Source organism: Poecilia reticulata, chromosome 13 (genome assembly GCF_904066995.2).
Source record: "Poecilia reticulata chromosome 13, P_reticulata-male-v2, whole genome shotgun sequence".
In the NCBI taxonomy this organism is placed as follows: Eukaryota; Metazoa; Chordata; class Actinopteri; order Cyprinodontiformes; family Poeciliidae; genus Poecilia; species Poecilia reticulata.
This window is the reverse complement of record NC_088842.1, coordinates 34,831,179-34,855,648: the sequence shown is the minus strand read 5'-3', so window position 1 is coordinate 34,855,648 and position 24,470 is coordinate 34,831,179. Positions and strand designations below refer to the sequence as shown.

The window sequence follows — 24,470 nt, the reverse complement described above, 5'->3', positions numbered from 1 at the left end:
CTCAGCTTCAGCAGCTTTCGGTCAGTATGAAGCCTCCTCAGTGCAGAGAGACTAGCTATGAGAGGCAGTTTTCTTATTTTCAGAGTTATTAATGCTATTTGCTAGAAATCTTCTCAGCTACCACTTGTTTCCTTTCTTCTTCTTGATATAAATAGGAAACAAATTTATTTGCAAACTTCCTGCTTGGTCGATATTCATGGGGTAAATTAGTCATCTGAGGTTTCTGAATGTGCTTAACCCACACAAGGTGTGAAAGCTTCATTCTTCATCTAACTTTATATATGCTTTATTATAAAGCATATATTATATGCTTTATTATATGCATATATTATATGCTTTATTATATATAATATATATATATATATATATATATATATATATATATATATATATATATATATATGCATATAATATATATATATATATATATATATATATATATATATATATATATATATATATATATATAAAAGGGAGGCCTTTTATTTATAATTAGCTTGACTGTATTAGATGCACATGCTCTACCACTTGTACCACCATATATATATACAGCTCTAGAAATAATTAAGAGACCTCTTACAATGATGAGTTTCTCTGATTTTACTCTTTATAGGTATGTGTTTGAGTAAAATGAGCATTGTTCTTTTATTCTACTGACATGTCTCTGAAATTCCAAGCAAAAGTTTTGTTTTTATATGCAGAAAATGAAGGCTGCACAGTGGCGCAGTTGGTAGAGCTGTTGCCTTGCAGTAAGAAGGTTCTGGGTTCGATTCCCGGCCTGGGGTCTTTCTGCATGGAGTTTGCATGTTCTCCCTGTGCATGGTGGGTTTTCTCCGGGTACTCCGGTTTCCTCCCACAGTCCAAAAACATGACTGTCAGGTTAATTGGCCTCTCCAAATTGCCCCTAGGTGTGTGTGTGCATGGTTGTGTGTCCTGTGTGTCTCTGTGTTGCCCTGCGACAGACTGGCGACCTGTCCAGGGTGACCCCGCCTCTCGCCCGAAACGTTGGCTGGAGATGGGCACCAGTACCCCTCCCGACCCCACTGAGGGAAAAAGGGTGCAAGAAAATGGATGGATGGATGCAGAAAATGAGAAATGATCAAAGTAACGAAAAAGATGCAGTGCTTTCAGATCTCAAATAATCAAAAGAAAACAAATTCATGTTCATTTAGAAACAACAGTAGTAATGTTTTAACTCGAGAAGAGTTCAGAAGTCAATGTTTGGTGAAATAACCAGGAGGTTTTCAATGGGGCACAGTACAGTGGGCTCTTCATGATTTCCAGAGCTAAAAGGATCAGACAAGAGGAACATTTACATTACCCTCATGTTCACTATTAAATGAAATGTTAAACATAAGCATGCTGAATAAAAACAACCCTGGTTTGAGCTGTAACTGATCACAGGACTAACATGTCCACATGTCAGAGATTCAGCTTCAAGTGGACCACCACCATCTCCTGCCATGTTGGTTGGGCTGCCTGGTGGAGGACCCGGAGTGAATCCACTCACTGACGGGGAGAACATTCACCTCTAACATTGTCTGAACGTACACACTCACCAGCCCCAAATACAATGCAATGTTCGTTTTATGTTTTGTTGACTGTCTATCCGTGATATTTTCTGGTAATGACTGTTTAATGTTTGTGGAAAACTTCAACATCCATGTCACTTTTGATACAACATGAATGCTGTTTGTGTTTAACAGTACAAATTGAACACGTAGCTGTTCTATATAACCATCTGACCTTCACCTGGAAACAGGACAGTTGTTGTATTTTTGCTAAATTAGTTCAAAAGCACATTTTAGAGCCACTCAGCTCAGTTATTTGCACCAACTGTAACTTTTTTTTTTTTTTTTTTTTTACATTTGATGAAGTGTTTTACCAAACAATTGAACAATAATCAAAATGTGACAGAAATATTTACAATAACATAGAATTGTTTTACTTGGCAAATATGTTGAACATCTTTAGCAACTCTTGATAGCTTCAGATGCTCAAGTTTTGTTGTGACATTAAGAATGTGAGTGATGAATAATTTCTGATGAGAACAACCAGTGATTGAAAATGAACATTTTTCCGCCACTCTGGGTGAACCCAACAGATCAGACGCGACAGCAGCGTTAACATCTTTCAACTTTCAGGTGTCGCGTCGCTGGCCTGCGTGTGCACATCTACCTGTACAAGATCAAAATTTCACATGCACAGATTTCAGTGGTTGCTTGGCTGGAGGAGAGAAATGGATTGTCCTTCCATCATGCATCGTCCCATAACAGGTAAAGGGAGGCTCTTTGTGCCATTTGAAGACCAATAAGATAAACACTATATATTAACATATACACATTACCTACTGTATTCATTTTATGTAACTTCAATATTGGGGAAAAATGACTTAAAAATTTTAGGTTATTTTTTATTTGTAGTCAATTATTTTTAATTAGACTTTAAGTGGCAGAATTTGCTCTTTGTCTGTTAGATGACATTTTAAAATGTTAAGTACTTAAGCAGCCGTGCTCTTGAGTAATTTCTTGGACAGCTACATTTTACTTGAGTAAAAATATGTCGAAGTTGTGCTACTATTAATTCAGTACAAGTTTTGACTACTTTAGCCACGTCTGCCTATGTTAAAACCCTTTATGCTTTTAAATGCCAGTAATAAACCATTAATTAATTTACGGACATAAGTTGTGCTCGCTGTTCTTTTCCACATATTTAAAATAAATCTTTATTGACACAGCAGAATCAGGGAGGAGACATTAGACCAGAGGCCAGCAGCAGGGATGATGGAGCCGGGATTTCTCAGGTAAGGTGAGATTAACTCACTAAGAAACATTCATCAGTTGCAACATATGATCTGATGTTTATGCTAATCTGAGCATCATTACTCAGCATTTTTAACACGTCACTGTTTCCGTTATTGTGTTCATAAACATGGTTATTTTGTTTGGAAGGTTACATGAATCGATTTACATTAAATAAAAAGTCTGTTTACTGACCCCACATGTTTTTTTTTACTTCATTGCTTTGATGAAACACTCCAGTTTCTCATCTGCTCTTGTAGACACAGAAGACTAAAAAGCCCTGCTGGCTTCCTGGTTGTTACAGGACGTATGGGTTCCGATTGATTAAATAAATTGAAACGTTGTCATAGAGCTCCTCACTATATGCTCTCAGATGCCCCATGAAACAAACATAAACAGAACAAGTTAATCATTTAATGTCCACAGCAGGAAATCCATGTATACCAGCTGAAAGTTAGAGGTAAATGGAAGCAGACAGATTAAATTCATAAGCATGTATTCAAAAGTGATCCAGTTATGCTTTATATCACTTATTTACACAGTTAGTACACACACATACACACATACACACACACACATTGCACATGCTATTTTTAAATGAACATTAAGGAACTCTGACTGCTGCCAGTTTTATTGCCCACTTTGATCCTGGAGCTCTGACATGGTGTTGATGGGACTGGTGGTTTTCATGTTGTTCATCTGATCTTCGCTGTCTCCTGCCTCCAAACTGGCGGTGTTTCTGTTGCTTTCTTTGCAGAATATTTGTTTCAGGTTAAGCTGATCCCTGAACTCCTTACAAAGAAAGACGTAAGTAAGCGGATCCAGACAGATGTTAGAAACTGATAGAAACACGGAAAATTCCTTGAGGTAGTACAGCACTAGCGAACATTGTCCTTCAAGTATGATGTATGGAACTTGAACAATGTGATAAGGAACAAAGCACAAGCAGAACACAATGACCAACACCAACATGTTCCTACGAGACTTTACAAGCTTCTTGGAGTTGGAGGAGGCCGGTTGGGTCTGCTGTACCTCCAGCACCCTGCGGGAGGTGCTGTAGTAGAAAAAGACTAGAGAGAAGAGTCCTGATAGGAAGATGATGAAAGCAAAAGCATGACTGAATGTGCGCATTAGTTGCACACTTCCTATGATCAGATGATCACACGTGCTGTCTTTGTCATCATGATGTTTCTCTTTGATCAGCATCAGGATGGAGTAAGGTGTTGTCATGGTCAGGAGAACAACCCAGGTGGTTATTGAGATGATGTGGCTGGCTTTGGGAGTCATCAGGAAGTGAGGTTCCGTGGAATAAGATATCTTCATGTATCTGTGGAGAAGGACAAGGATTCAGGAACATTTCATTGGATTGTCTTGATTGCTGGACCTTGTAGCAACCTGAATTTCTGCAGAATTAAATACAAGCATGAAGAAAAAGTCATTGTAGATGATGCTGAGCTTAGTTCTGGCTCTTTATATTTCTTCCAGGTAAAAGGATGAAATTCCTTTGTAGTGTTGCCACATTCTTTATTCCAAAGAGGATGAAGCTTGGGACAGATAATTTATTATCTATCTCTAATTAATGCTGGTACAGATGGAGCTGCCAATTGTTACATAACAATTGGGTCTGGTTTGCCTCTGAATAGCTAAATATACTTGACATGGGGCGTTTATATTTTTGTTCAATAAAGCTAAAGTAGTCATAATACTAATGATAACATTTAGGCTAGCATTAGCCTAGATTATCCGCCCCAGAAATGTATTCACATTTTTATCCGTCTGTTTAATTTAATTACCCTGACTGTAAATTCTGTGGGACCCGTGCTTTAAACAATAGTCTAAATTTATAATCTGGTTGGTAGTTGAGGTGAGATACCTGTTAGCTGCTATATATGACACGAAGAGGATGCTGGCAGTCCAATTTATGAAAAAGATCGGGGCTCCAACGCTGCAGTAGAGCAGGTGGATGGTGAATGTGCTCTTGGCGTAGTAAATAATGCGCATGGGGAGGCTGATGCAGGCCAGAAAGTCAGTCGCTGTCAGGTGTTTCAGGTAGATCATCCAGCTCTTTGCTATGTGTGTATGATCTCCACGGCAGTGAAACCACAAGGTCAAGGCGTTGAGGCTCAAGCCCACCTGCAGAGGAAATCATCAATCATTTGAATGATTTTTGCCTAACTTGAATTGGTGCAACCCAAAAAAAATGATACTCACCAGAAACAGCAGACTGTAGACCACTATTAGGGCAGAGTGGTATGATTCTACATCTAACTCACATGTGCTGTTATGGTCATGGTCATGGTCATGGTCATGGTTATGGTCATGGTCATGGTCATGGTCATGTGATTCATGGATGGATGAAGTTGTTTCTCCCATGGTTCTGAAGGTTTATCAGGAGCAGCAAAACACAACTGTCAAAGAAATCACATGGTAATAAGGATGGATGGATGGATGGATGGATGGATGGATGGATGGATGGATGGATGGATGGATGGATGGATGGATGGATGGATGGATGGATGGATGGATGGATGGATGGATGGATGGATGGATGGATGGATGGATGGATGGATGGATGGATGGATGGATGGATGGATGGATGGATGGATGGATGGACGGCATCTGCATTAGTTCATTTTCTAGTCATTAACTAGTTGTGTCTGTTGAAGACAAACTAGGTCCATATAAGAAAAAAAGAAAATTGTGATCATTAAAAAAAAAAATACAATTAAATCACATAAAAAATAGTAACCACAAATACACTGTCACTGATTTACAGAGATGCTAAATTGCTAGTGGTTCCACATTCTGGACTTTAACCTGACTGAGCATTGTGCCATATCTGTTAGTATCAGGATGATGTTATTTGTAGAAACACGTGATCTAGACATAAATCTGTACATAAGGTTTTGTAGTACAGCATGAAATATGGGGACACCAACACCACCAAATAACGGTTTAGCTCTAGTCCGTCTCGGCATCCCAAGCACCATCCTCACGCCATCATTGTAAGCCACTTTGAGTTCTGTAAACTGTTTTGCTTGTACTGTCTCCATAAGTGAGCAGTATACAACGGAGGGCACAATACTTTAAAAAGAGCCACTTTCACTCAGGCAGAACACATCCTGAATTTGCGTACCAGCATGTTGGCTTGTGCATACATTAAACGTCGTTGTCTGTAAACGTCTTTATCAGTCAGATCATGTCCCAGGTACCTGACAGTAGCACACACTTTAAGAACGACACCAGATAATGAGAAGTCAGGAAGTACACACTTCATATCTTCCTCGGCTCTTCTAATCTTAATGTTACTCTTCAATGCATTAGTCTTGCCATACATCCTCTGTTCTTAATAGGTCTGGCCTTTGAGTGCCATAAATTGTACAAAATGCACATATATGTGCATTTTGTACGACTTTTGACATTGTTTATGACGGACTGTTCTATTTAAATACTGTTACAGATGAGGTTGATGAAGCAGATGGTCACTGTAACTATTGCGATAGTTACAGTGACCTAAAAAGTCAGTGTAACAGAGTTGGAGAGAGTTGCAGATGGAATGAAAGTTAGAGGCAAAACTGAAAAGCCTGATCTGAAATGTGAAGTATGCATAAAGGGTAAATAGAGATCCTGATGAAAAAGCTAAAGGTGCGCTAGATCTTGTACATGCCGACCTGGCTGGAGCAATAGAACCAGCTGCTAAAGATGGGTTTATATATACATTAGCTTTTACAGATGATTATTCAGGTGCTACTTTTACCTATATCTTGAAAGCTAAGAGTGATACTGTTAAAGGTGCAGTGAAGTTTATTGCAGATGTGGCACCTTTTGGGAAAATTAAATGTACAAGATCAGATAATGGAACTGAGTTCCAGTCGTTGATTAGTTAAAATGACCTTAGACATGAAACGTCAGCCCCTTCAGAACGGGACAGCTGAGACAACATGGAGAACTGTCTTTGAAATGGCAAGATGCATGTTAATGGAGAGTAATCTGCCTCAAGATTTATGGACATGCGCAATTCAGACGGCTGCTATTATCCGAAATAGATGTTACATCAGACGTGTTGAGCATACTCCATATTACATGTTAACTGGAAAGAAACCTGACAACTCTTGGATTTGAATGTTATGCATATAAATATGACAAGAAGATGTTGGATCCACGTGATGAGGGAATTTCTGTTGGTTACGGCAAAAATAGTCCTGCATATCTGATCCCGTATCCAGACACAGGCAGAGAACTTAATAATAGGCTGGTATCGTTTACCGCAAATAGTGAATGTGACACTCAAACTGAAGACTGAAGAGAGCTGCAGGTCAGCAACCAAATCCAGATTTGACAACAATTATCTCACAGGAGATTAAAATTGAGACTTGTGACACATGTGGCAACTTCAGCCAAAGTGAACGTTGGTGCACGTTATCCTAAGAGAGAAAGGAGACCTCCTATACGGATCAGGACTATGACATGAGATGTGAGGATGATCAAGCAAACATGAACATTGACTGTTGCTACAGGATCGTTTCTGATGTGCCAAACACACTGGAAGAGGCTCTGAGCTCACCACAATCAGAGCTATGGGCTACAGCTGTGAAGCATGAAATGGACTCTTTGATGGGGAATAATACTTACACACTAACATCATTACCTGGGTAAACAAACAGCGGGGGCAGATGGGTATTTGCTAATAAAGAAAATCCAGTTGAGACACTTTCTGAAGCTAGACACGTAGCAAAAGGCTACAGTCAGGTTGCTGGTATCGACTATCATGAGACTTTTTCCCCGACTGCTGATTTGACATCTGTGCTGTTTTAGTGGCACCAAATGGATGTAAAACGTCATATTTCCACACCCCTATTGATTGTGAGGTATTTTTAGAACAACCTGAAGGATTTGAAGTGGTGACTGAGACAGGAAAGAAATCAGTCTGTAAGCTTAATAAGTCACTTTATGGTCTGAAACAGTCACTTGTCATATGTCAATTCCCTTATTGTGCAGAACCCTGCTGACTATAGTGTGTACAGTAATGAAAATGAGAGTGTAGCCTGCCGCTCTGAACAAGGATGAAGTTTTACTGATGGGTTTTATGAGATTTAATTCCTTCAGCGTTGTAATCCACATATCACCACCGTAAGAGCTGTGTCTGTAACTAATCATTAACTAATCAGTTCCCTTTCTTACGTTACTTTAAGTCTCTGCAAAACATTGTAACAAACAAATATACATTAAAGTAAATACGTTTACAATCAACACACCTTTTGTGTCGAGAGGGCTGCCAGCGTGAGACAATGTTGCTGTTTGCTCCATGAAAACGAACTGCTGTTGTAATAACCGCTCTAACCACTGTGGGTCACTAACTTCTGTATTTGAGGGAAAACAAACTAACAGTTATACTGCAGCAATAGGCAGAAAATTAAAAGTATACAGCTCTAATCAGAATTCAAAAATTACTGGTAAAATGAAACATTCAGATTTACTGCAGTGAAAAACACTTATGGTTATTTACAGACAGAGAGATGTTGATTATTTGGGTTGATGACCTTATTATTGCAGCAAGTAATGATCAGATACTCAAAAGTCTGTTTAAAATTAAAGATGTTGGAAAACGTCTCTATGTGCCAATGTCAGCAGCACAGAAATGTAAACAATGCGCATTTTGTTGGTGAAAAAACAGAAACTATTTTGAGTTTCTGTCGCTAAGCCCGATTATTGTGCTTTTTTTTTGCTTTTTTTTTTTTTAAAGTCGCTTGCAAATTTAATGAGTCGCAAGTTGCGCCATTTTGGGCGCAACTTGTCCATTTGGGCGAACTTAAGATTAATAGGGCGCCCAAACTTTTTCATATGACTGTGTGTTCTCACATGTCCGATGAACTAAGCATAAATAGAACAGCTCAATCCTTTATTTTGCAGTGGGGAAATTCATGTGTAACAGTTACAAGTTGAATGTAAATGGAAGCATACAGATTTTCAATTAACAAGCCTGTTGTTCAAAAAATATCCAGTAATACAGCTATGCTTTATATTTGTCAGGATTACTCATGTTTGGTAAAAGACAACCTGGACCGATGGTTCCTGTCCTAGTTCTTCCCTCACTGACTCTGGACATGGTGGCTTTGGTATCATTGATGGTGTTCATCTGATCTTCGCTGTCTCCTCCCTCCAAACTGGAGGTGTTTCTGTTGCTTTCTTTGCAGAATATTTGTTTCAGGTTAAGCTGAGCTCTGAACTCCTTACAAAGAAAGACGTAAATAAGAGGATCCAGACAGATATTAGAAACTGATATTAAGATGGCCACTTCCTTCAGGTACAACAACACTACGGAAACTTCTCCTTGAAGTATGATGTAAGGAATTCGAACAATGTGATAAGGAGCAAAGCAAAAGCAGAACACACTGACCAACACCAACATGTTTCTGCGAGATTTCACAAGCTTCTTGGAGTTGGAGGCGGCCAGCTGCCTCTGCTGTACCTGCAGCACCCTGCGGGAGGCGCTGTAGTAGAAGAAAACCAGAGAAAAGAATACCAACAGGAAGATGATGGCAGCGAAAGCATGAATCACTCTGTATAGTGGTTTTACAGGTTCACTGATCAGATAATCACAGGTACAGTTTTTAGAAGGACGAGGTGCGCGGTTAATCAGTGCCGTGATGGCGTAAGATGTTATTGTGGTCAAGAGAACAACCCAGGTGGTTATCGAGATGATGTGGCTGGCTTTGGCAGTCATCAGGAAGTGAGTTCCCGTGGAATAAGATATCTTCATGTACCTGTGGAGAAGGACAAGGATTCAGGAACCATTCATTTGATTTGTTGGACCTTGTAGCAACCTGAATTTCTGCAGAATGAAATACATTAAGACTTGAAAAGTGAATGCAATTCTTTATAATGTCATGGCAGATGATATGCTGAGGGTGTTTCTGGCTCTGCTGGATGTTTCTTGCAATTTAAAAGGATATTGTTGCCACATACTTGCTCAGGAGAAGAATGAAGCTAGAGGTAGACAGATTGAAGATTTTTTTGCAACAACGGCTGGTACTTAAGGTGTGGTACCTGTTGGCTGCAATGTAACCCATGAACAGGATGCTGGCATACATGTTCAACAACGAGAGTGGGGCTCCCAAGCTGCAGAAGAGTATGTAAAAGGTTAACGAGCTGTTGGTATAGTGAATGATGCGCAGCGGGATGTTCATGCATAGCAGAAAATCAGCAGCTGTCAGATGTTTCAGGTAGATCATCCAGCTCTTGGACACCTGTCTTCGAGTTTTACGGCAGTGAAACCACAAGGTGAAGCCGTTGAGGCTCAATCCCACCTGCAGAGGAAGTCTTGTTGTGAGTAGCTGATGAAATTAAAACTTTGAGTGGTTTCTCTTTAAATTTTATCAGTACAACCTGAAAACAAGATCCTCACCAGAAACAGCAGAGTGTAGACCAGTATTAGGAAAGGTTGATGTGGTTTTTCCAACAAACAGTTGGTCTTGTCTTGGCCTGTGGATTCATTGATGAATGAAGTCACATCATTCATGGCTCTGCAGGTTGATCATGGGGAGTAAAGCACAACTCGGTCAGACAAACATGGATGTATCAAAGCATCTGCGTACATTCATTTTCTAGGCTGGTCATGATGAGGCGATTACAACACGTGACTCTGATCTAAACCGGGCTGCTAAATCCGACTGTAGACTGCTTCCATTGATACTTAAAGTTACAGACTATTTTTATGTCTGTAAATGTATTCAATAAAAGGGCGGTATTATGTGTTTTTCAGGTTCATAGTACCATTTTATAGTATAATCAAGTAACTGTGTCACCTTGAGTTGTTATAAAAATGCGTAAAAGAAATTTGACTTTGTAATGTAGCGCCTTGAAAATGGGCCAGTGTCTGTAAAATCTCCTGCTCTTTCTGAAACTCCACGTCTCATTTCTATTCCTCTTAAGTGTGACAGACATTTGAAAAAGTCAGTGATGTGCTTTTGATGAAATGTGATCACTTGAAAATCTGATTTTGTTTGAAGATCCAGAGACCAAAGATCCAAGGATGCACCACAAAATGGAGGCTGCACACACATTTGCCCTCCCCATTGACAGTCTGTACTCCCAGTTGTAGATACCCCAGAGGGGCAACCATCCCTAGCACTCATGAGGAGGTCTCCTTCCTCCCAATGTGGAGACAACCAGACTGGGAATGGGGACCAGATGGCCTGCTCTTCCTGGTCCCCATTCCTAGATGGTGAACAGAGAACAGGGAAGTGGAAAGACCCAAAATCTCCCTCTGCCAGAGTTACCATGGATCTCGACTGCAGTTAGTCCATCCTCCCTGCCTGTTGATGGACTGAATAGATCTCTGTGCTCATAGATGGCATATTGTTCTAGAACTCAACCCTGCCTTAAACTTCCATGCAACTTTCTCCCACATCTGTGACCTGTTTTCGTGTGGATTAGGTTTGTGCTGGTTTTGTGCAAAATGCACATGATGTGCATTGAGGTGTGGTTGTTCTCTTGTGGGTTGGATAAAGTGACAGTGTTGTGCGTACCCCCCAATAATATCCTACAGGCGCCCCTGGATATTTTCAAGAAAGATCTCTTGTTGTGGTCTCATGGAGAGGATGGTCAGGGTTACTCATTATTTTCTTGATTTTATGAAGAATCCTTTTTTGCATCATCATCCTCAGTCGTCCCCAGAATAGAACCAGCCTTCTTTATCAGGCTACTGAGCCTTTTTAGGTCCCTGGTTCTGATGCTGCTGCTCCAAAATATGACGGATGAAGAGATGATGCTCTCAACAACACACTGATTGAAGATCTGCAGCATCTTGCTGCAAACCTTGAAGGATTTTAGCTTCCTCAAGAAGTCCAGTTTTCTCTGTCCTTTCTTATAGACGCTTCACTATTGTGTCTCCAGTCCAGTCTGCTGTCAAGGCGAACATTTATATTCCTCAACTACCTCCACGTCATCTCCCACGATGGAAACAGGGTTTGATCTAATTGTTTCTCCTGACATCAAGAATAATCTCCTTTGTTTTGTTTACGTTCCAAATGAGATGATTGTTCCCACACCATGACACAAAGCGGTCCACCTTAGTCTATCTTAGGATATACCCACCTTTATTATTTAACATAAGTTGTTTAAAAAGGGAGAGAGAGGTCAGCTGTTTTAGTGCGCATTAGGAACGTGTTGCCTGTATTTGTGTGGTTTAGGTTTAGGCACTTGATGACATGTTGAGCTCTTGCGTTTCTGGTGCAGTGATAGTTTTGCTGTGATAGGGAGGGCGCCCTATCACAGCAGTTAAATAAACTATTTTAATTTTATGTATGCTCATTGTGCTTATCAACAGAAGAGGTTTCAAACATATATATATATATATTTTTTAGATTTTTAACTTTTAAAATGGGTCAGTTTTACCCCGACAAGCCTGAGTCTTGATTGAAAAAAGAATCTCAAAGCTGGAAAACCTGCGGTAGGATGGATTTAACCCTCCTGTTCTGGTCGTTTCTGAGGTACAGCAACAATGTTCCTGGGTCAGTTCGACCCGGGGACCGTTTAATCATGCAATAGTGTCAGAAACCAAAAATATCCTCCAAAATATTTTTGCACCTGTTTATTAACTCCAATATTAACCATTTCAATCAATATTTGTGCAATGATGGGTTTTTCTCACAAATAAAGGATCAATGACAACAATTTACTCACTTGTGTGTAGATTTTTATCCTTGAAATTTAGTTTTTGCAAATTTTTTTAATATTACATTTTGATTTTTTATTTAATTTAATTTTTTATCTCTATAATTAAACTTCAGTCACGTACACTGTTGAAATTGACCCGCTGATTAAAATCAAGACAAATGAGTCATGCAGAGAGTATTTATGTTTTCCTCCTCTTCTGCTGAGTGTCACTCGGTGTGGGTGCAGTTTGTCCACAGGAACAGAAACGGTTCCCGTCAAAACCTGTATATATACCTGCTTTCTTGCAGTTTCCTAATGAAGTAAAGAGAATAGTGAGAAAGCGGGCTTGTGTGTGTGCATGTATGTATGTGTGTGTGTGGTGAAATATGTCTCATAGTTGCAAGGAAACGTATAGAATTGGACCTTTTTTTAATCTGTTTTACCCTTCACCTTGACTGCCGGGTCAAATTGACCAGAACAGTATCTATGTAACATGTAGACCTAGTGGGAGGCTGCAAATGTGTAAAATGAACCATTTTCAATTTATACATAGAGCACACCTATTAAGACAAATAGAAAAAGTTTCATGCAGAAAAAATACTTCCAACTATTTAAAAAAAAAAATTAAAACTTTAAAACGGGTCAATTTGACCCGCAACATAACAGGAGGGTTTAGGTACTTACAGCTAATTTTGTTCTTCCTCTTCCACAGTTTCAGAGCTCTTTCTGTTGGTGTGAAGTTTCCTTAGAGTTTAAGATATCAGCCTGGAGAAACTACCAGAATGAGACGATTCTCTGGTTTTCACACCGATGAAATGCTGTGTATTGTGAAGCACCACAGCTTCCTCAGAAAACTCGAGCGGAAACACTCTCATAATCTGATTGGGGCTTACTGATGCTGCCGTCATCATTTCTACTCTGTTCTTGCTTAAGAAAACAAACATCTTATTTTTGTTTTATGCCAGAAATGCCACTATACAACATAATTAAAAAAAGGAAAGAGAATCAAATTTACTTACAAGCTTCCTGATTGCTTTATAAAGCCTTATTACATTTTAAATTATCAGCTGCTTTTCTAGGACCAGACTACCGATCCCTAATCCGTTCAATGATTGCAGCTCTTTGACTTTGTCTCTGCAGAAGGACAAAAACAACACCAAAGTGGATGCACTTTGAGGCAGCATTTTGCCTCATTTATTATCAGGATTAATCGGATTTTCACAACAAGACAGAATGACAAAATACCCTAGAACAGTGCCTCCCCACCCTGGTCCTCAAGGCACACTGCACTGCGTTTCTAGATGTTTCCCTGCTTTAATTTGGATGACTGCAGTTCAGTAAACAGCTGCTAATTATCCATCAGTTAAACTCAGGGGTGCTGAAGCAGGGAAACGACTAAAACATGGAGAGCAGAGTCCCTTGAGGTTCAGGGTTGGAAAACGCTGCACTACGATCAGTTAACTGTTAATCGATGCTATTCTGTTTGTTCATAAATGTTGTCTCAAGGCGCTTTACAAAATCTGAATTGATTAGATACAAAATGTTTTATAAAATGTATTTATAAGCCGAGATTAATAACTGGAATTGTTTAATAACTGGTACATAATGTATCTAATTTGTATGTTATGTTTAAAACAGTCGCTATTGTTTCTACGTTGTCAGGCATGGTTGTTTACTCTAAACTCCCGTGTGATATTGTGGGTTTTTACTGCATTTTCTCTCTGGAATCTGAACGTCGGTGAGAAATCAGTTTGTGTGAGGTGTGTTGCTTTTGCCGTAGCTGAACACCACACACTGCATGATCGAACGCGTTATACCTACGATTTGGTCGGCTAGCGTGTGGTCTCTCAGGTTTTGAAAATCGGCCGACTGCTCTAAAGTGTGAACTGGGCTTAAGGATCAAGCTGGGATTCGAACCCATGACATTCTTGTTGCTAGGTAACACTTCCAACTGCAGCCACAATGTTTCATATGAAGATAAAGACGGTATGAAGCTGTTGCTGAGTGCTAACGTCAACCTAACGATCTATCGTGTGGCTCTATTCATTTTAAGAATGGAGTCAGATTATGACAGGTTGAGTAAAAGGAACCTGTTGAAACTAATGTAGTAGAAATGTAGCAAACTCATGTGGTGTGAGAGCTGCAGGCTGTAAGATGGTTGCAGCATGTTTCACCACCGTGAGATCAGATGTTTCTTTCTGTGGTCTCTGTCCGGGAAGGCCTTCTGGAGAAAAAAAAAACGTTACAAAAAAGGGTTTTGTAACGTTTGTGGTTGGTAGCATATATGTCTGATCTCACAGTGCACAGTGAAAATAGAAAATATCACCAATCGTCTAATTGTTATTGCAAATATCTTAGTTCCATACAAGTAACTTTTCAGTATTATTGACTTAAAACAAGCTCCTGTCTTGCTGAAAAGTTACTTGTAAGTTAGTTTTGCCTTATTTCACACATACTAAGATATTTACACTAGAAATTAGACCACAAGTACTTGGTAGTATTTTATGTTTTTGCAGTGTGGAGAGGCATTAATAAACTCTCAGGCATGTGAGAGTTAATGACTCCTAATTTGAATGTTTGCCCTGAATTTCATCCCATTTTCACACGGTAGTTTTCACAATCACAACATCGACGTCTTTGCAGAAGTGAGTAGCTTTATTTCCATACATTCAAATGCAAACAAAGTTCAACTTGTTTCAAATCAAAAGATGAAGAACATTTTGACCATATTTGGTTTCACTCAACCGGGACATGCAGCTGCAGCATTTTTTCTTTACAAGCGCAAACATTTGCTATAAAAGGAAAAGTTTTCTAATCAATCAACTCTATCAATCAAGTCAATAACTGAAGTAATTTTTAGGTGTTTAACCATTTGTTTCTGAGAACTGCTTTGCGGGTGGATGTAGAGTCCACCAGGTTCTGGCACCTCTAAACAGATATCCCAGCAAAGGACTTGCACTTTGCACTGGGGCAGCTTGGTCTCTTTATTTTGAAGCATTCAGACTTGATACCATGGTGAAAGAGGAATCGCCATACCACGACACCTGAGCTTTCATACTTCACAGCTTTCTGTGTCTTGAACTCGGTTTTTTGGGTGACGACCTGTCTTTGGTTTCCAGAACCAGAACAATCCCGATTGCATCCATCCATTTCTCTTTATCCCACTTCATGGAAATCCGTGTGTTCACTGTTGGATTTGTTGGTTTCACATTTCTCAGCGTCATCTTTAGCTTCCGAGACTGAGATGCTTGAGTTGTCTTTTGTAGTGGAGAACATGTGCTGCAGGTTCAACTGGACCCTGAACTCCTTACAAAGAAAGACGTAAATCAGAGGATCCAGACAGATGTTAAAAACTGATATTAGGACAGTCACCTCCTTCAGGTAATAGAGCACATCAGAACACTGTCCTTGAAGTAAGATGTACGGAAGTCGAACCAGATGATAGGGAAGAAAGCAAATGCAGAACACACTGACTAACACCAACATGTTCCTGCGAGACTTCACAAGCTTCTTGGAGTTGGAGGAGCCCAGTTGCCTCTGCTGGATCTGCAAAACCCTGCGGGAGGCGCTGCAGTAGCAGAAGACCAGAGAGGAGAGCACTGACAGAAAGATGATGGCAACACCAGCATGAAAAAGCTTGTAGAATACTTTGACTGATTCACTCTGCAAAACATCACAAGTTCTGGCACCAGAAACAGAAGCTTTGTTGGTGTTCAGCATCAGGATGATGTATGCAGGCGTTGGAACCAGGAAGAAAACCCAGGTGGCTCCTGAGAGGAGGCGGGCAGCTCGAGCCGTCATCAGGAAGGAAGTCCTCAGAGGATGAAAGATCTTCATGTACCTGGAGAATTAATACAATATCAGGGATATTTAAGTTAAACAATTTTGACAATTTATAAAGGTGAACATGTAATTTTAGCAAAAGTCTCTGAATGTGTCTTGAATGTGATACACTTTATCACATTTAACTTCCTGTCAAACCCGTGAGGTTTGACAGGAAGTTAGGGGCCAGAACCTTTAGTCAGACATTTGTAACACAGCCTCAAATTGTTTCAAGACACTGAGACGCTGATGCCTACACCAAGTTCACACATTAAGATCCAAGGAGAAACGACAACGCAGCCCATTAATATGATGTGCAGCCAATCAGGAAACGAGGTGATGGAAACACTGAGGCGAAGCTACAATACATAAGCTAAAAATGCTGTCATGATCCGCCATCGCTTATTCCTCATCCACCATGTTTGTTTACTTCGTAGCCACGTTTGGCCTCAAGAAGTTCTGTGAAATTTCCCCCCTGACATCTTAGTGAAATCAGTTCATGTGTGCTGTTCCTGCCATGTGGCTCAATACCTCACATACTGGAGATTTTATGTCGTACGGAGTCCGTCTGGTTTTGAAAATCGGCCAACAATTTTGAAGTCTTGTGCAACGGTCATTTCTAGCCTATTATGGTATCCCATCCCTGCCTAATCCTGCAGGGTAGCTGCAGTGTTGGTGCAAATCTTCAGAGGTCATTGGAGGCGAGAGGCAGGAACCCCTTAAAAGGTCACCAGTTCATTACAGGACAAACAAACATGCACACACTCTAACCTAAAGGCAATTTAAAGACCTGACCCAACTGTGTTGGGACCATAGGAGAAAGTTGAAGTACCTATGGAGAATTTAAACTTGCACAGGGAGAAAATGCAAACTCCATGGAAAAAGGATTTAGTGAGGATTTAGGTTTCTAACAATCAATGGCTAGACATGTCTGCCGTGTCTAGCCATTGATTGTTCCCAGCTGTTCCTCGTTACTCTGATTACTTCCCTGTGTATTTAACCCCATCTGTGTCACCTGCTCCCTGCCGGGTCCTTGTCGTTCCTGTGTTGTGCCTTTCCAGTTGCTGCCAGTGTCTGTGCTCCAGGCTTTATTGCTCTCCTGTGCTGCCTGTATTTTGGGAACTTCATTATTCATCATTAAAACCATAATTCTTCATCAACAATCTGGGTCCACTGTGTCCATCCTCACCACAAACTACACAATTCATGACAGATTCCTGTGATTTAAATCCAGGAACTTGTAGCTGCAAAGCAACAGTGCTAACAGCTGGGACACTATATCATCCTCAGATTACATGCAATTCTTGTAAATTTCTGGAATCTAATTTGTTTTTACCTTTCCATGGAACTAGCTGCTGCTGACTGAAACTGTAGGGTACCTGTCCTTCAGATCTCAGACTTTCAGGCTAAGGTCAACAGATGAATTACCATCTGAAACCTTTAAGTTTAGCATCACCACAGCAGCAACAATGTCACTGCAAACGCTGCTCAAGTCCATCAACTCATAAGAGTTTGATGAACTTCAGCTCCTGCTGTTGGAGAATAGGCTAACTCCACACAAGGTCCACATTTCAACCCAAGAGTCAATAATAGAAACCTGGTTTGTTGTGGGTTTGAATGTTTGGCCAGAGTTCCCCATATCCTGATCTGCTCCGCCTCTATCTGAGCTTTTTCACTGTCGACAAGGCCTTCTCTTATACAGATCTACCATAAAGAGACCTTCTGGGTTTGACGGGAAGCTTGGTCCCAGAACTTTTTAGTCAGACATTTGTACAGGTTTTATTTAAAATTTTCATAAAAGTTGTTGTACCTGTTGATAGCGATGTAGCCCATAAGTAGGATACTGATGTACATGTTGATGTAGAAGATGGGGGCTCCATAGGTGCAGTAGAACAGGTGAACGTTGTCGGACGTGCCTGCATAGTCAGCGATGCGGAGAGGAAGTCCAAGGCAGAGCAGGAAGTCGGCTGCCGTCAGGTTCTTCAGGTAGATCATCCAGCTCTTAGGGGCTTTCTTCTGAGCGCGGCAGAGGTGGAACCACAAGGTGTAGCTGTTCAGGATCAAACCCACCTGCAGAGGGAACATCTGGAGATCAGACGAAGGCTCTGGATGAATTATTTTTCCTGCTGATGGGCCTGTTTACTGTAGTTTAGCAGTAAGAGAGGTATTCAGTCTGAGCAGAGATAAATCCATTCAGATAGAACAATTTAGATATTGTTTCATTGTGTTGCTTTAATGTGATTTGAGCTGCTTTGTTTGGTAATGCTATGCATTACCATTAGACTTTGTTTCTAAAAATCTGTCCTGAATTGATAAATAGCTCACAGGAGAATCCTGAGTTTCTCCAACAAAGTGTGAAGCACGAGATCAACCAGTGATCAACCAGTTTGCTAGAGCAGCTCAAAGCTGCATCTAATGAGCCATCAACTGGCATGTATGTAATATAGCCCGAGCACAACACAATGTTACAGGGCAAGGATTGGGCGGCATCAACAACCAGAGCGAGGAAGAGGAGTCAGGAGTCAAAACAGAGGAAGAGTCTGAAAGCCTGAGGACATGATGCCAGTTTCCATCGCTCCAACATCATCAGGCAATGAAACAGTCAACAAGATGCTGATGGAGTTCCTCTCACCCTACTCTTTACCCCCAAACCCCACTGATGGATTTGTCTTAGGTTCCCAGTTCTACTTTTGTTTTTTGTTTGCTTTTTGTTCTCTGCAGTCTTTTCCTTTCTGAATCACAACGGCATGGTCTGTCAACAAATTACACTAAAAGCATAAATGTGAATCTTGTCCAATCTCTTGCTATTGATCTCTCACAATTGCAATTTGCAATACTTGTCATCAAAACTTTAGCCATAGTTTACAGCAGAGTACACTGCTATATTTACAACGTGACCAATCAGTTTTACACAATGAACAGGACTCGTCGTTCTGAGGCACTGCTATGCTCCCTGACTCAGATATTTACTTTTCAAAGGCGAACTAAGCATTTAGAAAAAGAGACTCTTTTGCAGGTAATCCGAGGGGGTTTGTACAAATTGTTTTGAGAAATCCACTTACTGTTTTGCGAATATTGAAATACTGACGAAAACTGTAACTTTTTTAGAGGAAAAGCATGAAACGGGCACCGGCAACCCCTCAGTTTGAGACTCACCACAAACACCAAGCTGTAGAAGAATATGAATCCATGAAGAGAGGATTCCTTGACCGGATTACAGATGTTGTTGGTGGAGTTGTTGGTCATCACTGATTCCTCTGGGTCAGCTATGTTTCACCCGGCCGTGCAGAACAGAAACAACAGATCATTTCCTCTTCAGTGACAGATTTGAACAGTAACTCTGCAGCAAGTGAGCCTGTAGATGCTTATCTGTAGAAGTTGTTCCACATTGGCCAGTTTTAAATAGAAACCGCAGAAAGTTCTTCTGAACAAAGCAGGAAGCCAGACTGTAAACGGAAAGGGTAAGTAAACGGTAATAGTAGCACTCATATATTTAGCAATTACAGTTATACTGACACCTTTCAAACAGAAATAAACCAATCGAAACCCAACCTCAACACTCCTGATCATGTTAGAATAAATATCCTAAGTTTGTGCACCGACATGGTGCAGCCTCCTCACCTGAGCCTGAAGCGAACCTTACCTGCAGGACTCACCTGCCTGCCAGCCTCAAACGCGGCTCCGTCCTTCAGGCTCTGGATCCATACAGCACATTCTCTCTGTCGCATTTGCAAGTCAAAAACGAAACCAACAAACACGGAAACATATCAAAAAGCCTTTCTTTAGAGCAAACTCTGAATTTGAATCTGCAGTAAACAGAACATTTGTTTCTCTCACTGGGATGTTTAAATATCTGTGAACATTGATGAAGGCAGGCTGCTGAAACTTCCTGGAAAATGTTGGCATCCCAGCATTTCTTTAAGGTTCTGGTAACGTATGTATCTGAATAATTAACCGAAATGTTCTGAAAACGGGCTGCACAGTGGCGCAGTTGGTAGAGCTGTTGCCTTGCAGCAAGAAGGTTCTGGGTTCGATTCCCGGTCTTTCTGCATGGAGTCTCCATGTTCTCCCTGTGCATGGTGGGTTTTCTCCAGGTACTCCGGTTTCCTCCCACAGTCCAAAAACATGACTGTCAGGTTAATTGGTCTCTCTAAATTGTCCCTAGGTGTGAGTGTGTGTGTGCATGGTTGTGTGTCCTGTGTGTCTCTGTGTTGCCCTGCGACAGACTGGCGACCTGTCCAGGTGACCCCGCCTCTCGCCCGGAACGTTAGCTGGAGAGGAACCAGCACCTCCTGACCCCACTGAGGGACAAGGGTGCAAGAAAATGGACGAATGGTTTCATTTATTATGGTTCAAAAGCAACTCTAACCAGCTGGTTTTAGTCTGGGTTTAAAGGAACTCAGTGTTTCTACTGTTCTGCAGTTTTCTGGAAGTTTGTTCCAGATTTGTGGTGAATAGAAGCTGAAAGCTGCATCGTTATTGGCTGATATCATTTATTGATGATGGTTATTTCCATGTTTGTGTTACGGGGGGGTTGGTCATGTGGTTTTTGCTGGGTCATGTAACAGTGATAGTGATGTGGCGAAGGACTGCAGAGGGTTTAACTGGAGCAGAGAAGCAGAGTCAGTGGTGTGGTCTACATCGTAAAGTTTCGAATGGTTAGAGAAATGTAACTCAGGGCCGCGTTAGTGGCACATTTTCCATCTTTGGTTGTTTTTTTGAAACGATGATGGAAAAATCTGAAGCCCATTGATGTTTGTTTTTAATATACCTCTGTGAGATGCATGAGTGAAGACAGATTTAAATTAATAGACATATTTATTACACAATGAAAATATATTTACAGCTCAAGCAAGCCAGAAATATAGAGATTTAAAGTCGAAGCCAACAAAACGAAACGAGGGTTTTTGCCTTTTATTGAGGTTCAGGGAGCAATGTGAAGGTTTTTAATTTTACCCATTCGCTAACATTTCCCTGTGACGTATGTAATGCACCAGTTTGATGCTATGAAGCTTACTGGAAATTGTCTGTGCTATAAACAACCATTCTCCACTGCAAAGAGAGACGAGCCAATCCGAACGAGGCGGCTCTTAAAGGGGCAGGATTATGTGTTTTCCAGGCACAGTGTCATTTTATAGCACAATCAAGTAACTGTTGCCTTCAGCTGTAATAAAAATTCTATGTATTTTAAATATGACTTAAAATAAATTTGTCTCTGTAATTTATTGTTTTGAAATTGGGGCTCTGTCTCTTTAAGAAATGCCGTTATTTCTGCCTACAGGAAGTTATTGCAAAGTGACTCTATTAACACTTTCACAACATTTTACCAGCGCTGCTCTGAGAAGTGGCTCCTTTAATGAGATCAGCAGATGCTCAGTTCCACCAGATGTCTGCTAATTGCTGCTGGCTAGTCTGAAGGAGCTGAGTGGGTGAGGAGCTGTTCTTCTACAGTAAATAATTTATAAAACAAAATACAATAATACTTGTTTTTCTGCCTACATATTCATATAAACAACCTTGCAACCTCAAAATTCATATGATCTATTCATTAAAATGTGCAATTTATAAATTAAGATACAATGAAAACACAAACATTTCCTCTCTACATAGTCATAAACAACCTTGCAACCTATAAATGTATATAAATATCCTTACACATCCTCAGTGGGTCCCCATCCTGAGGATTTCAGGGTCCTCTGTGTGCAGATGGGCCTCATCAGAGGTTGGACCCGCAGCACCATAGCAGTCCAGAACTCTCTGAAATCCAACATGGACGACCGGCTGGTGCTGCTCTGGTTCAGAAGTTAAAAATGGACAGACTCTTCCCACCAGCACGTAAAATTAAACCTGAGGTTTAATTATCTTACTGAAACACCTCTGTCATTGTTTTAACCGTGTTATTTTAAGATCGGAAGCCCCTCCCTTTTATTTCTTCTTCTGTGGTATTGTCTTTAAATCGTTTGCGCCCCTTAGCCCCTCCCCTTTTGACATGTTGTCCTGCGGGAGAGGTGTGTGCTTTTCATTTTTCCATCTAAATACATTCAGTTTATTTATAGATCTATTAAGTTAATTTTTGTTTTATACTTTTGTTTGGTGTAGGACTTGGAGCGGGCAGCCTATAACACGGTTGTTTTCGTCAGAAATAAACCGAGAATCATCCGCTTGAAAGAAACTGTGTCACGGTCCATTCACTCTAAAACCAGCACAACGCAGAAAAGGATCCGGTTACACTTGGTTCACGTTTGGTTCACGAACAAAGCCCACAGGTTCACGTATTCACTGGTGAACCTGCTTCAGTGCGACACTGGGGTGCGATGAGTTTTAATGGCCACCAGATGGCACTGAAGAGTCGGTCTGTTCTAGAGACGGACAAAAGAAACCGAACGGCTGATTTCACCGAGTTAGTAAACAATTCAGCTGTCTTCATTTCAGCAGAGAGAACTGCTCCATATCTGCTCAGACTCCTTCTAAAAAAATCAAATTTCAATTTATTATCGCAAAAAACACAGGAAACATCAAAACCAAAGGCATCATGGGAGCTTTAACTACGACAACCTACATTAATTTGCACATTCAAAATGTCGGTTCAACTTCAATCTAACCCAAGAACAACAAACCACCATTGAAGTCGCACCAAAGTGCAGATAAGATCTTTAAAAGTGATTTAAAGCAACTTAGTGAAGGTCAAAAGAACATTACAGAGAAAAGCTGCAGTAGAAAGTCACACAGAGAAACTAAAGAAGGGAACAAAACAGAAGGAGGGAAGAGAAGAGAGTCTGTAAGGAATCAGACGAGCTAATCAGAGGGAAGTAGAGACAGCTAGGGGAGTGAGAACCAAACCAATCTGACACCACAGATGAAGGAAAAAACGCTGAAAACAACAGAAACGGTAAACACAAATAAACTGTAATATAAGATAAGAATAAATGATGAATAACACAGGAATGTAGATTAAAACCAAACACAGATCAAAACGACAGCGTGCGGTTATTATGACATCCAGAGCAGGAAGTCAGCTGATGAGTGACTGAAGACAACTTGTTGAGCGAAACAGGAAGTAGTTTATCTCCAACTTTAAAAAAGAGCCTCAAACATAGAAACATGTCTGAGGCCTAATGGTCCGGTTTGACTTTAACAAGAAAAAATCATGTTTCAACATCACAGATCATCTCACCCCTAATTAGTCACAAATGGTGTAATTTTAAGGATGACACGTAGATGCGATAAAACAGAAATAATAACGGGTCAGATTTTGAGTAAACAGACGTTAGATGTTGAAGTTTGATGACAAAGTTATTATCAGCCTGTTGGAGCGAGAGGATGATTCACCTGGTCAGGTGGTTTAACTTTTCCTACTTAAAACTTAAAACTGAATATCAACAGAAAGAAAGACTTCAGAGAGAAGTCCAGCTTCAGGGGAACCGGTGGAGCGAGTGACATTCAGTGTTAAAAATGTGACGCAATTAATTGCATTTTAATGTCATGATGGTAAATCTAATGCACAAATAATACCTATAAAAAAGCGGCTTCTCTGGAGGCTAAGTTCTGCTTCTGCACAATCTGATTGGATGTGCTAAAAGCAGTTAGCCTGCTAGCAAAGCTATTGGAAGCCTCAAATAGCATTTGAATGCTAAAGATGTAGCAGGTAATGCTAATGTTAGCGTCCTTAGTCCATGTTTCTAAATAAGCTCCATGAATGATCAGGGCTTCCTGAAACTCTGGAAAGATGAACTTTCCTCCAACCTGATGGTCAAATAATCAGAATAAAAACTATAAATGTCTTTCCTGTGGAGCTCATGACTGCTCAATAACTTAGCAACAAAAATGGTTTTTGAATTGAAAATGTTGCTGGCAATAAATTAATTACAGACCCTGTCATGTATATGGATTATCTATATCAAAACACACACACCTAAATATTTTACACTTTTATTTCTAGTTAGACTACAGAAAAAAACCCAAAGTTACTTTAGTGATTGTATGTAATAGTTCCATAAAGATTGTTTTGTTTCTGGATTTTGTTCCTTTTTCTTATGGCAATTAAAAAACATAAAGCTAATACTTTGTTTTATTTAATTCTTGGTTGTTCTATAGTTAGTTTTTTAAGCTTTCATTTGCTATCGTGAGATTTATATTATAATAAGTGGGACGCTTGGTATCAATCAATCAATCAATCAATCAATCAATCAA

General features: G+C 40.2%; 3 protein-coding genes across 4 annotated transcripts; all 3 read right to left on the bottom strand.

The window, feature by feature from the left end:
• Positions 1–3,201: 3,201 nt before the first annotated feature.
• Positions 3,202–8,160, bottom strand: LOC103475250 (P2Y purinoceptor 14-like). The gene is made up of 4 exons (XM_008426734.2): positions 8,057–8,160; positions 5,013–5,209; positions 4,675–4,934; positions 3,202–4,128 (listed from the first exon to the last, which is right to left on the bottom strand). The coding sequence occupies exons 2-4, from the start codon at positions 5,172–5,174 to the stop codon at positions 3,432–3,434; spliced, it is 1,119 nt and encodes a 372-aa protein (XP_008424956.2). The 5' UTR covers positions 5,175–5,209; positions 8,057–8,160; the 3' UTR covers positions 3,202–3,431.
• Positions 8,161–8,247: 87 nt separating this feature from the next.
• Positions 8,248–13,356, bottom strand: LOC103475249 (P2Y purinoceptor 14-like). Its single transcript, XM_081614221.1, has 4 exons — positions 13,143–13,356; positions 10,207–10,324; positions 9,849–10,108; positions 8,248–9,565 (listed from the first exon to the last, which is right to left on the bottom strand). Exons 2-4 carry the CDS (start codon positions 10,318–10,320, stop codon positions 8,812–8,814), a joined length of 1,128 nt encoding a protein of 375 aa, XP_081470347.1. The 5' UTR covers positions 10,321–10,324; positions 13,143–13,356; the 3' UTR covers positions 8,248–8,811.
• Positions 13,357–15,094: 1,738 nt separating this feature from the next.
• On the bottom strand, positions 15,095–22,719 carry LOC103475251 (P2Y purinoceptor 14-like). Of its 2 annotated transcripts, XM_017308289.2 has the most exons (4): positions 19,650–22,719; positions 19,437–19,563; positions 18,091–18,350; positions 15,095–16,299 (listed from the first exon to the last, which is right to left on the bottom strand). In XM_017308289.2, exons 2-4 carry the CDS (start codon positions 19,524–19,526, stop codon positions 15,615–15,617), a joined length of 1,035 nt encoding a protein of 344 aa, XP_017163778.2. In that variant the 5' UTR covers positions 19,527–19,563; positions 19,650–22,719; the 3' UTR covers positions 15,095–15,614. The 2 variants fall into 2 exon arrangements, with proteins under 2 accessions (XP_017163778.2, XP_008424957.2); XM_008426735.3 differs by having other exon boundaries at positions 19,437–22,719.
• Positions 22,720–24,470: the final 1,751 nt, after the last annotated feature.